General features: G+C 47.4%; 1 protein-coding gene across 1 annotated transcript in view; it reads right to left on the reverse strand.

Moving 5' to 3' along the window:
• The window catches only part of MTCL1 (microtubule crosslinking factor 1), a 112,940-nt gene that overhangs the window by 14,994 nt on the left and 84,413 nt on the right, over positions 1-13,533 (reverse strand). Inside the window, exons 9-10 of the mRNA XM_010859088.1 lie at positions 4,113-4,280; positions 169-423 (exon numbers count right to left, since the gene is read on the reverse strand). Of these exons, the coding sequence (XP_010857390.1) occupies positions 169-423; positions 4,113-4,280 (423 nt within the window). The remainder of the gene's footprint in view (positions 1-168; positions 424-4,112; positions 4,281-13,533) is intronic.

The following is a 13,533-nucleotide window of genomic DNA, read 5'->3' on the forward strand; positions in this document are numbered from 1 at the left end:
GGGCTGACCCTAGGTCTCCAACCTGGAACCCCTAGGATTTCTTCCTCTTCCTCTGGAAGCCCCTAGATCAGCCTGATATGGCAGAGACTCCAGAGCTATTTCAGTTTCCCCTCTGAGTTCCCTGGTTTCCAGGCCAGGCATCCCCGTTCCTCCTAGGGGCACCCTCACCTGTTCAATTCTCCACAGCATCTCCTTCTCCTGCCGCCCCCACTCCTGTCGCTCCCGGTCCAGGCGGTCGAGAAGCTCCACCTTCTCCCGGTTCCAGTTCTTCTCGCTGTGGTGGATCTGCCAGCGCAGGTCCATGACCAGCCTGTGACTGTCCGCCAGCAGCTTCTGCTGCACCTCCCTCTCCTTCCTGAATGCCCCTTTGCTGTCGGTGCAGGAGCCTGGGTCTCCCAAGCTCTTTTCATTCTTTGCTTCCAGCTGTCAAGGATAAGACATGGGAACTTAGTCCCTGACAGTCTCACATTATTAGGTGAAGAAAACCTCAGCACATTCATGTATTATCCCTGGAATCGTGTTTAAATCAAGATCTGACCAAGCTTACAGAGGAAATAATTTTCGTCTTTAAAGTCTTAATTATGAATATCTGACAGAGTCATACAGAGGTGAATAAGAGAATCCACCCAGCTTCCCACGGTCCACTCCTCAATCCCCTTGCAGACTCCGAGTCACCATGTCTCCTGCCTGTTCTGCTGTACAGCTCCTTGAAGGCAGGCACATGTCTATCCCTACATCCTTCGCCCCTCTGTGGAACCTGGTAATAGGGCAGCGATGGAACCTAGCAGTCTATAATAAACACACATCAAGCACCCAGGAGGTTGAAGACCACAAACAAGCAAGCAGAAGAACTCCCATCTAGACACCACATGCACACTGCTGAAAACCAAAGAGGAAACCTTGGAGGCAGACAGAGAAAAAAACCACCCATGGAGGCACAAAGATGGGAATGACAGCAGACTTCTCCTTGGAAACTATGCAAGTCAGGGGACAACGGAGTAACACAGTGAAAGGGCTGGAGGGGGGATATCTGTACTCGGCAACATCTTTCAAAAATACAGGGGGATACAGGTTTTTCAATAAATGGAAACTTAAAAAAAAAATTACTGTCAGCAGACCTGCATTTCAAGAAATGACAGAGGACATTTTCGGGCAGATGGAATGATATACCAGCAAACACTTTGATCTACACAAAAAATGAAGAACACTGGAAATGACTGGAAATCCTGAATAAATACAAATATAACTCATTTTCTATTTTTAATTGCTTTAAAATACTACTCAGTGTCTAAGGTAAAGATGGTTGCAGCATGTTGTGTGTTTACAGATGTGTAGAAGTAAACTGACAGCAGTGCCAAGGACCGGAGGGGGGAACTGGGGTGTACTGTTGGTGACTGTGATAGACTTTAGTGCCAGATTCATGAGCACAAATATATAACCTTTTTCCTATTCTAGATAAGCAGATCCCTGACATCCATCCATGGCCCCATGTTAATCTACTGAATTCTAATGGTTTCTAATCTATTCTCTACCTCTATACCAGAATAACTTCTTAAAAATGCAGGTCAAAATGCTTTACTCCCATGACGAAATCAGGATCAGTGTTTTGATTCTTTGAACATTCTTCTTGCCACTCGTCCATGGTGAGGTGCAGCTGCTCGGGTGTGCCACTCCTGTCTTCATGATGTCCTTTTCTCTCCTTTTCCATGTAGACACTCCTGTTCATCTTCCAAGATTCTAAGCAGGACTTTGACAAACAACCCTGCCCTGAGCCTGCGGACTGAGGTGTGTGCCCTGCACACTCCCATTCCTGGGAGCCTGTGTACAGGTCTGGCAGGGCACTTAATCACTCTGTTACTAACTTTGGCCCTTTTCTGCTCTCCCACTGTACTGAGAACCCCCTAAGGATCTGTCTTTTCTGTTGGGGGATCCCTGGCAAAGCAAGCTCTGACTTCGGAGTCAGTTGAAGGAATTAGATTTGGGGATTGACACAACATGGCCTCCACTGAGAGAAAATATTTCCCTCTGGATAGAATTCAGCTGTTTTGCATTTAAGTGGAAATGGGCAAAGATGGCACTATTATAAATGTACTAGCATCAGCCCACATTCATTGTTCCCTAGGCCACAAATGTTTGAGAAACTTTAAACAGTTTGGGGGCAGAAGATGAAATCTTTACGTATTACCCACTTGGCTTCCAGGTTTGAAGTTCTAGCTTTACTTCATGGTGTTCAGTGATTATCCCTGAGGCTTTATTTGTAGCAAATGTGTGGGTGGATACCAGGTTCCTCTAAAACAAAGATGAAATGTTTTGAAGCTGGCTGGCTTCAAAGATTATGCCTTCTCTTTTTGGCTATGCTTATATTTCTGAAAATATTTAGCTGTTTCCCCCATAAACATATTTTTAAAGTAAGCTTAAAGGCAGCTCATCAGAACGTCCTTACTCATTTCTCTTCCACAGCTGGCTCTTCAGGCTGTGAACGAAGATAAACAGAATATCTAGTAAGACGCTCCTACCAGGCAGTCGGCAGGATTCATAACTGGGTCAGCGGCTGCATCCTTGTCCAGCCTGGCCAGGAGCTCTGGTCTGGCTGTGCTTTGCTGCTGCCCCTGCAGAGGCAGCTGTACCTTGCCCCCTCCAGAGCCTGGTACTTCTGCCCCTGTGGGCCAGGTGGCAGTGCAGGTGAACCTGTGGGCACTGCGGAAGCTGTCTTCTGACAGGACAAGCCCTCTCAGCTTTTATCAAGACTATTTAGAAGATGTCTTCTTTCCAGGCAAGTTTTTTTTTTGTCTCATGATGGGGCCAACTGATAGAAAATCTTGATTACAATCTGCCCAGAAAAGAGATTATCTGAGATGGCGCACCATGATGGGGGCGTGGGGAGACACCCAGAGAAGCAGTCTGAGCAAGCAGATACCACACAGGAAGTGACCACTTTCAAAGGTTTCCAGGGAGAAAGCCCACAGAAAAGAGCATTTCCGGTGCAGCCTGATCTTAGTGACCAGGGGTGTGGTCTTAAGTCTCTGAGACCCTGTGCTCCGCTGTGCTCTCGTCTCCACTCTCAGTGAAGCCTCTGCAATCTGAGACAACATGCTTCCTCCGGCCTTCATTTCTCTGTGTGAATAAGGACAGCACGACTCGTCAGGGCATGTGTAGTGGGAGGTCTACAAGGTCTTCCCAGCACTGGGAGAAATCTAACGGAAAGCATTCGTTTGCTTTTTTTTTTTTTAGAGATAACAAAACCACAACCTGCGTTTTCTTTGCTTCTGTCTGAATGATGGCCGTGTACTGATCACCATTTCATGCTGGTCAGGCTTTGGTGGCACTAAGGACATCCTTGCTCCTTTCTCCCCACCAACATTCGCTATTTCTAGTCTTTCTGATAAGGGCCACTCCAACAGCTGTGAGGTGACAGCTCATTGTGGTCTTGATTTGCATTTCCCTGAGGATCAATAACAGAGCATTTTTTCATGTATCTGTTACCTGAAGGCAAAGAAAACTCAGGCAAGAAGACACCTGCACCCCCATGTTCCCAGCAGCACCATTTACAGAAGCAATGTAAATGTTCATGGATGAATGAATGGATAAAGAAGATGTGGTACATATATACAATGGGATACTACTCAGTGGTGAAAAAGAACAAAATCATGCCATTTGCAGCAACAGTGGGTGGAGCTCAAGGGCTTTATGCTAATTGAAATCAGAGAGAGAGAAATACTGTGTGATCAGAAGTAGATGTGGAATCTATAAGTAAACAGATGAAACCAAGCTCATAGGTAACACTTAACAGATAAGGAGCTGCCAGGGGGAAGTGAGTAGGGAATGGGTGAACTCCTCTGCTTTTAGTTTAAATAAACTGGATAGTAATAAAAAAGAGACAACCTTGTTCTACACAGAATGGGGAAACAGACGCTGCTTTTGAAACACTGCTGGGTGGGAGCCGTGTTTCACACCTTGGGAGAGGGAAGAAGAGGGAAGGATGGCACCACAGGAAGGCGGGGGACCTCCCAGGTGCCCGAGGCCCTTGCTGCGGGTTTCTCCTCGCCCCCCTTTCCCAGCCAGGCCCTGGGATCCAGACCCTCCCCGCAGTTGGAGAGGAGGCCAGGCCGTACCTGCTCCAGGCGGCATGTGAGCGCGGCCCACTCCACATCCCAGGCAGCCTTGTCACCTGCGTATTGCTGCTGCAGCCGCTGGCGTGCGCGCGCGTCCTCCCGCAGCTCTGCGCGCAGCTCCTCGAGCAGTGCCTTGAGGGCGCAGAACAGCGGCTGGGTCTCTGCCACCTGTGGGGACATGAGGGCAGCTCTGCATCTCATGAGGGTGAGGACAGGGGCCTGGCCAGCAAGGGAGGGGGGCTGGTTTGGGGCTATGGTGGGAATCTGCACAGTTAGGGGGAGAGTGGGTCCCCTGGCTGCTCGAGGGCCACTGGGCCGATGCTGCTAAGGGCTCCTTGGATGAGGAGGCTGGTACCACGGACACCTGAAGCAGAGATGGGAAGAAGCTGAGGGAGGCGAGGGGAACCGAGCCAGGGCTGCCAGGATGCTCTGCATGACTTCAGACCTCACAGCCCTGGTTGACAACAGGAGTAATGAGATAAACTCACCTCTGTGTGCTGTCACTTGAGTGCCAGCTGTTGAACCAGAGGGAATTAATAAAGGGCTCGTGTGTCTCATCAACGTGGTGGTTAGTCTCCGATTTGTAGTTACTAAGAGGTCATATATGCAAAAAAGCAGAGTCGTGGGGTGGGGGTGACTTTTAGGTCTAACAGTTAAAAGTAAAGGCTTAACATGCCGGTGAAGGCTTCCTTGTCCTCCCTCGAAATACAGTCACTGCCCAGAATCTCTTTTCTGCTCGCTAATGGCAGGAATAACTACTGTAACTACTTGTTTATCTTGTGCCTCCCCTGTCCCCCCACCTCCAAGTTGTCAAAGGCTGACCACCTCCCACATTTCTGGTGCTCAGCTCATGGAAGCATGCAAACAGGTCTGATAATGAAGAATGGATTCTTATTACTAACCTGCTCTACCTAACTTAAAAGATTTTGTATTTTCCAATAATACCTATTTAGTTCTACGAACACACATTTCAAAACCATGACTGCTATCTCAGTATGCTTCAGCATGGGCATTATATCAGAAGGTTTGTCCAAATGAATTAATACACCCTGAATCAATGATGGTACCTGGATAATAAAAGCCACATCAGTCCATCTCTAGAAACCAGATGGAGAACACCTAAAGCCCGTTGCTAGCTCCCTGAATGGTCTCAAGGCAATCCTCTTTGGTACATTTATAAGACAGGAGGACTTAAAAGCTCTCTCAGTCCTACCAGAGGCACTCTGTCTGTACCATGGGAAGACAGAGCCCCTCATGCTCAGAAGAATCCCCCCTCCTTGGTAAACCTCCTGTCCCAGGGCAGTGAGCCTGGGATCTGCATGCCCAGCAGCCTTCTCTCTTCCATCAGCTTGAGAGTCAATCATGCTTTTAAAACCATCTAGTCAAATCAATGAAACACACATGTACGTATGCAAAAATGGTTAGCCATGCTTGGGAAGAATTTGTGATACTCTGGATATACGTTTGGATGTTAGAAGAGAGAAATTCCTTAACATGAACTTTATCACTGAAAACAACATAGTTTTCTCCATAATTTATATGAAAAGTTTTAGTATTAGATACAGTAGACTTTTGGTCAGGTGAAAAGGTCTGTTAGCATTTATTGCTCCTTGATTTTCCTCACCATGAAAACCAATTTTCACTTTTAACTGAGAGTACAATTCAGTTAACATTTGCAAAACTTGGCAAATAGAAAACCTAAAAATCCTGTACGTTCTTTCCAACTATGAGAATATAAGTAAATTACCACTGTTCTCAACAAGATATTCATAAAATGTGTGAAACTGTAATCAATGCAGAAGTTTCTTTAAACTCTACACCAAAAGTATTTAAAGGTATGTATGAGTGAGGTGTTAGTCTTTTCACAGATATACATCTTCCTAAGTATAGAATTTGTTTGCTAAAAAATTATTTCATGGTAGACTTGATTTTTCATCATTGGATTTTAGATTTTTAAAAAATTACTACTTTTCAAGTCAAACTATTTTAAACATAAAATCACGGTAATTTTTATCCAAACTTCGGAGCAGTTGTCTCTGTTTCATTGAAGAAAAAGCAGAAAACCACATAATAAATCACATGTGATCAGTACTTTCCTATGAACCACAAGTCATGTATGTGGTCAGCTTTGGGGTTCTTCTCTAACAGCACTGACAACATCAGGACCAGAATTTTGTGCTCCTTGAAAGCAGGGTTCACATGACTGTCCTTTTGCAGATTAAAATTTTGCTTCTGCTGGAAGTAAGTACTTTTTGGCATTAATAGATATCAGATTAAATAAAATCAAGTCTTAATGTTTTCATGCACATTTGGGCCAGAGCAATCAACATAATGTCCTGTTATACCAATACTATATTTAATCATCATGGGATAAGCTCAAACTTGCTTTGGGGTGAAGGTGGCCAAAGGGGACAAGAGCCCAGAGAATCGATGCTATTGGTAGCTGTTACCACCGTCACCTGGGCACAGCATGTGGCCTGGCACGCAGCCAACCTAGGTCTGCCACTGGAGAACAACGGCAAGAACTATGTCCAAGAGAAAACTGAAGACCCCGAATGAGCCACAAACAGGCACTGATCCTTCCAACTGACTGTTACACACACAGAAACCCAGTGACGGTGACTAGCACTAGTTTCCAGTGAGCCAGGGGTGTGATGATCCTTCACCTACAGGACAGTGCTTGCATCTCACATCGAGCCTGAGTGCACGCTGGCACATGCCCTTGTCACAGGGGAGGACGCACAGCAACGGGGAACCTGTCTGGCCGCGAGGAAGCGTGGAGCCTGACTGCGATCCAGGTCTGCCTGCGCTACCCAAGACTGGACAAGCCTGCCAGCATATGTGAATTCTGGCAGCATAACCCTGCCCAAGCCTTAATTTTAAGGATAGCTAATCCAGGGCTTCCCTAGGGATCTAGTAGTTAAGAATCTGCCCACCAATACAGGAGACACATGGGTTTGATGCCTGGTTCCGGGAAGGTGGCACAGGCCGCAGAGCACTTAAGTCTATGTGCTGTGACTACTGAGCCTGTGCTCTAGAGCCTGGGAACTGCAACTGCTGAGCCTGAGCGCTGCCACTGCTGAAGCCCGCGTGCCTGGAGCCTGTGCTTCACATGAGCAGCCACTGCAGTGAGAAGTCCGAGCAACCACAGCTAGAGAGTAGCCCCTCCTTGCTGCAATGAAGATCCAGCACAGCCAAAAATACACAAACAAAGATGGCTAATCTCTGTGAAGCAAACTCCATTCCCCACATCAAGGGGAATAACAGTAGCCCTCCTGAAAGAACATCTAGACGTTACTCTTCTCACTTCTCCCAGTGGTGGCCGTTCGCTGGGCTATATTTTTGGTAGAAAGACCCAAATCAAGTCAAGGATGGAATCAAGACTAAGTCTTCAGGTCAAAGTCATCTTAGATACAGAGCTTTCAGAACCTTCTGTGCCAGGTGCTGAGCTCTATAACCTTTTAGCTTATATATCTGGTAAGTATACAAAAAGTGAAATTGCTCAGTCTTGTACGACTGTTTGTGATCCCATTGACTGTAGCCTACCAGGCTCCTCCCTCCATGGCATTTTCCAGGCCAAGAGTACTGGAGTGGGTTGCCATTTCCTTCTCCAGGGGATCAAACCCAGGTCTTCTGCATCGCAGGCAGATGCCTTACCCTCTGAGCCACCAGAGAAGCCCTTCTGGTAAGCATGGGCAATTGTAATTAAAAAGGCCAACTTCCCAATTTCTTTCAGTTCAGTCGCTCAGTCATGTCCGACTCTTTGCGACCCCATGAATCACAGCACGCCAGGCCTCCCTGTCCATCACCAACTCCCGGAGTTTACTCAAACTCATGTCCATTGAGTCGGTGATGCCATCCAGCCATCTCATCCTCTGTCGTCCCCTTCTCCTCCTGCCCCCAATCGCTCCCAGCATCAGAGTCTTTTCCAGTGAGTCAACTCTTTGCATGAGGTGGCCAAAGTACTGGAGTTTCAGCTTTAGCATCAGTCCTTCCAATGAACACCCAGGACTGACCTCCTTTAGGATGGAGTGGTTGGATCTCCTTGCAGTCCAAGGGACTCTCAAGAGTCTTCTCCAACACCACAGTTCAAAAGCATCAATTCTTCAGTGCTCAGCTTTCTTCACAGTCCAACTCTCACATCCATACGTGACCACTGGAAAAACCATAGCCTTGACTAGACGGACCTTTGTTGGCAAAGTAATATCTCTGCTTTTTAATATGCTATCTAGGTTGGTCATAACTTTCCTCCCAAGGAGTAAGCGTCTTCTAATTTCATGGCTGCAATCACCATCTGCAGTGCTTTTGGAGCCCCCCACAAAAAAAGTCTGACACTGTTTCCCCATCTATTTCCCATGAAGTGATGGGACCAGATGCCATGATCTTCGTTTTCTGAATGTTGAGCTTTAAGTCAACTTTTTCACTCTCCTCTTTCACTTTCATCAAGAGGCTTATTGGTCTTCTTACAAAGCAGCAGGATAAAATGTTTCCACAATTTCTTTCTCAAGTCTAAGGACATTTCAGCCCTTTTAAGCTCGAATAACCCTCCATTTGCCATCAGGAGTTTGTGCTATAAAGTGTTAAAATAACAGGTTCAAGTTTGGGCTTTGGCCAGTAGGACTGTTATCCAATTATAAGTGAAAGTCACTCAGTCGTGTCTGACTCTCTGCGACCCCATGGACTATAGAGTCCATGGAATTCTCTAGGCCAGAATACTGGAGTGGGTAGCCTTTTCCTCCTCCAGGGAATCTTCCCAACCCAGGGATCGAACCCAGGTGTCCTACATTGCAGGCGGATTCTTTACCAGCTGAGCCACAAGGGAAGCCCAAGAATACTGGAGTGGGTAGCCTGTCCCTTCTCTAGCAGATCTTCCTGACCCAGGAATCAAACCAGGGTCTCCTGCATTGCAGGCGGATTCTTTACCAACTGAGCTATCAGGGAAGCCCTATCCAATTATAGGACACATGTTAATAGAAATTGAAAAGAAGTTTATAGATAGGTAGCAGATCAGTTGGTGAGGCAACACCAGCTATTTTATAGACTCACTTTTGCTTAAGATTTCTAAGACATGCACATAAGTAATTCTGTGAAAGCTATACTTAACATCAACCACTCTGCTGCATCAGAGCCACTGCCTTTAGAGATGGTGTAATCTAAAATTGGAACAGAGGTACTGACCTGCTGCTACGGGCTGACCCACAGAAAGGCAGTCACAATAGAGGTGCTGGCCTCTGCCTTATCCTCACTTAGGCAGAGTCCTGCAATGCTGTGGTTGGCTGCCCTGACCACCCGCCGCCCACTTCCACATACACACCCATGCATAGTTCCTATTTGACACATAAGGAGGGGGGGCCTCTTGCAGGTTCAGTAAAAGTAACTCCTTCACCAGCAGGGGTGCCATGTCATCCTTTACTGAGATTATCTTTACATATCTGTGTGTGCTTGGTCTCGGTCACGTCCAACTGCAACCCTCCAGAGACTGTAGCCCACCAGGCTCCTCTGTCCATGGGATTCTCCAGGCAAGAAGACTGGCGTGGATAGCCATTTCCTACTTCAGGGGATCTTCCTGACCCAGGGTCGAACCTGCATCTCTTCTGTCTCCTGCATTGGCAGGCAGAGTCTTTACCATTGCGCCACCTAGGAACCCCCTACAATATTTTAATCCAGCAACATTTTAACAAGTAAGCCATTTGTCATTCTTATCTTCATTATTACATACAGATTAAAGATTATTTTCTAAAACCATCATCCCCACAGATAAAGGAGAATGAGTCATTAAAGACTGGCTGTGAAAATATAATCTCTTATGGAAGCTTGCAGAGATGACGGACTCATCTGTGGCCAGAACTCATGTGTCCACTGGCTGCGAATACACTGGGTGACCTGGACCAGGTGGACTCCATGCCTGCAGGTCTCCCATCATTTTCACTGAAGGCCTCGGAAGAGTAAAGGTGGGTGTGTGAGAGGACATATGGACACAGATTGAACAGGTATAGACCCAGAACTGTTGCCAAGGCTTCAAAGTGTGATGGAAGGGCAAGTGGACAAGTGTGATGGAAGTCAAGTAGCCAGATGGGAAGAATGAACTGATTACCGGCAAGCTCATTAGTGTATCAGAGCTTGTGCCACAACACTCGGAAAGGTGTGTCACAAACTACCTGCCACCCACAGGTAGGTCGGGGAGGTAGGGCTGGGGCCGAGAGTATTTCTTCAGGAAACTTTTGTTACTTGTGACTTTCCACACCCTGAACACGTGCTACTTTCACAGTAACAGGAAAAAAAAAAATAAATAAACAGCAAAAATAAAGTGCTTCCTAATCATAAACTCTGGTCAGGTTACTTCCACAGAGTTGCATGTCTCTTAGGTGAGGCTATAAAGTTGCAGAGTCTGAAGAATGAATCTGGTGCAACATATGAAAGTGAAACATAAAAGCTATCAAGGCTCAAGAGGATTGCCTTCTTATTTAAAATATAAAATCAGATGTGTGGAAGTGCTGTTTCTGGAAGTTTCTGTATCTTGGGCAGAGTAGAAAGAATGGGCTGCCAGCAAGTAGGCTACTGGGCACCAGGTGAGTGCAGGCCCAGGATGCCCTGGAGCCAAAGGCACTCTGTCTACAGGGAAAGGCTGGCTTTGATCTGGGGGGCCTCCGAGTCCCAGGTCAGTGACAAAAGGCCCAGGGAGCAGACTGCCCCTAGTCCTCAGGCTGGATCCTGAGGAGGGCCCTCAGGGACCAGTGGCAGTTGAAGACTTGAAGATTTGAACACAGAACATAGTAAATGGTAAAGGATCTGCCTGCAATGCAAGAGACCTGGGTTCGATCCCTGGGTCAGGAAGATCCACTGGAGACATGGCAACCCGCTCCAGTATTCTTGCCTGGAGAATTCCATGGACTGAGGAGCCGGCAGGCTATAGTCCATGGAGTTGCAAAGCGTCAGACACAACTGGGCGACTAAACACTTTCATTTTTTCATAATTGCATTAGATTGCCCTCTCCACACTTACACTTAGACGCTTTAAAAAAGAGTATTATGTCACATCCCTGAATGAAAAAGTAACTTTTCTTTTAATGACTTAATCCAATTGGGGGAAGACTGGCTGTTGGAACCCCACAGTCATACTTCTGGCACTATTAACCACCCTATGTTTAAAAACCTGATTTCAGGAATTACTACTATCAAAGGCATACTTGGCTGTAGTAGTGCTGGCCTCAGAAGCTCAACGCAGTTGCAGGCATCTTGGTGCTTGTCCCCAGCCTGGGACCCTGCAGAAGGCTGGGTGAACTCAAGTGCTCACTGCTTCCAGGACAGGTGGGTCCCTGCTGCCTCGTCAGTCTGGGCAATGTTCGCAGAGCCAAACACTTTCCAATCTGATGGTTTTTAATGAAGTATTTCCAACGCTGACTTGATACATGCAATTTTTTTAAACCTCCTTTGACATGATAAATGTTGCCATCCACCCTGTTCAGCTGTGAGATTGTTCACTGCGACACAAGGCAAGGCCTGGGAAATTCTGTCCCCTGCTAATTTATCCTTGGGAAAGAAGTCAGGCCACATTTCCCACTCTGCTTATCGCCTTGGGAGGCCCTCGGAGTTTCTGAGGCGGGTGCGGCTTGAGGGGCCGCTCCCTGCGACACGTGCCCAGCTCCCGCGTCCAGGCTGCCTGGCTGGTACAGGATGGACAGACCTCCCTCCCGAGAAGTGCACTGCCGGGCGCCAGCTGTCGCTTACAGTAGAGCTCATTAATCTTGTGTCCTCAGATGGATGGCACTGGACTGCCATGGGCAGACAGGCCCATTAAAGGCAGATGTGATTCTGCCTGCGTGGACGCCACCCCCATTAGCCCATCTGCGTGCCTGTGTACAAAGCGGGAACACAATGGCCCACCTCCACTTTCAAGCGGAAATGCTGAGACATGAATGATGGAAGGAGGCAGCAGCAGAGATGACGTTAAGACGCACAGAACAGGAGGTTCCAGCTGAGTGACTTTCCACAGGTCTCCACCTCACAGGGAACATCTTCCATGACTATTGTTTGGGAAACCAGCTGTGTTACATTTTCCCCTTTCCCAAAGCATTTGGATGTGCACGTGGGAAACACCCGACACGTGCTCTCGGAGGCAGTGGGTCTGTGGCTAAGCAGCCAACAAGGAATTCTATGTAAGTCACAGATAATACCATGGGACTGCCTGACAGCACCGCTTTTAAAAACCAGTAAAACTGGTCGATTTTTGGGGATGTTCTGCAAAGGAGCATTTTATTTTCTAACGATCTTTGCTGGAAAAAGCTGGAAAATTCATTCCATGAGCTAAAAAATCTCTCCCATGGCCTCATGACAGACTTCCTAATAATGGTAATTAAAAGTTCCTTTGAAAATATAACCTCTTTCTTGAGTCCTGTTATTCTGGGAGAATGAAGGGTGAAGTTATGCTTAGAAATCAGGACTTCAACTGTGAAAATCTGAGTTGTACACAGAAGGTGGGGAAAGGGGGAACGCTCCCCCAGGTGTGAGCTAGGGAGGCGTCACTTTCCTCATCTGACCTGAGCTCACGCTCTGCTGCCGTCCTAACCATCCTAACCCCCCCGCCCCGACACACACACACATGCTCTGGGCAGAAGGAGAGGCTGCAGCTGTGGAGTGCGGTGTGCAGGGAGGGCCCAGACTGGCTGTGATGGTGCGCCTGCAGCTGCGCCTGGGGTCACCCCACCCTGCGCCTACCCCCAGATCCAGGCTCTCCCTGCCAGACACTCAAAAAAGCAACATGAGGTCAGGAGAGTCTCAGGCCAGGAAGCCCAGGAGCAAAAAAGTTTTAGCCTTGCAGGCAGGATCCTGGCACTCCAAACCCATCACAGCTTCCGTTTTGCAGAAAAGCACAACCAACCTGGGGCACCCAGAGCATCTCTTGGCTTATCCAGCAGGGGCCTGTTTGCTTATAAAGATAAATGGGGCTTTTGGGAACACTGATAGTTACTTAAGGTTCTACACAGAAACCTCACTTCTCTTTACACACGCTTTCATTTTTGCTTCAAGTGTCATCCAATATTTGTATTGGGGACATTATGTTTTGTGTAGCTTAAAAACAACATGAAATACTTCATACACATTTGGAGATAAAAAGACAGACAAACTTGATTTTCCTCCTGTGTTATGTTGCCCGCCAGCAAACAACAAAGCCCTACGTGGCCGTGATGAGGGCACCATCTCCTTGGAAGAGTGTCACCCTCTATATAAGACATGGGCCACCTTATCCAGTACTGTTTTCTCCTCTTCCTGAGGCACAGTCACTGGCCTTGAGGGGACTCAATCGACGTGCCCTTACTATGTCCTCACTTACGTGAATGAGCCAAGCAAACCAGAGCTCTCTGCCCCTGGGAACACCAGCGCGTGAACAGATGACAGGGGCAGGCTAGGGGGGCTTTTCTCC

Source organism: Bison bison, unplaced genomic scaffold (genome assembly GCF_000754665.1).
Source record: "Bison bison bison isolate TAMUID 2011002044 unplaced genomic scaffold, Bison_UMD1.0 scf7180017864453, whole genome shotgun sequence".
Classification (NCBI taxonomy): Eukaryota; Metazoa; Chordata; class Mammalia; order Artiodactyla; family Bovidae; genus Bison; species Bison bison.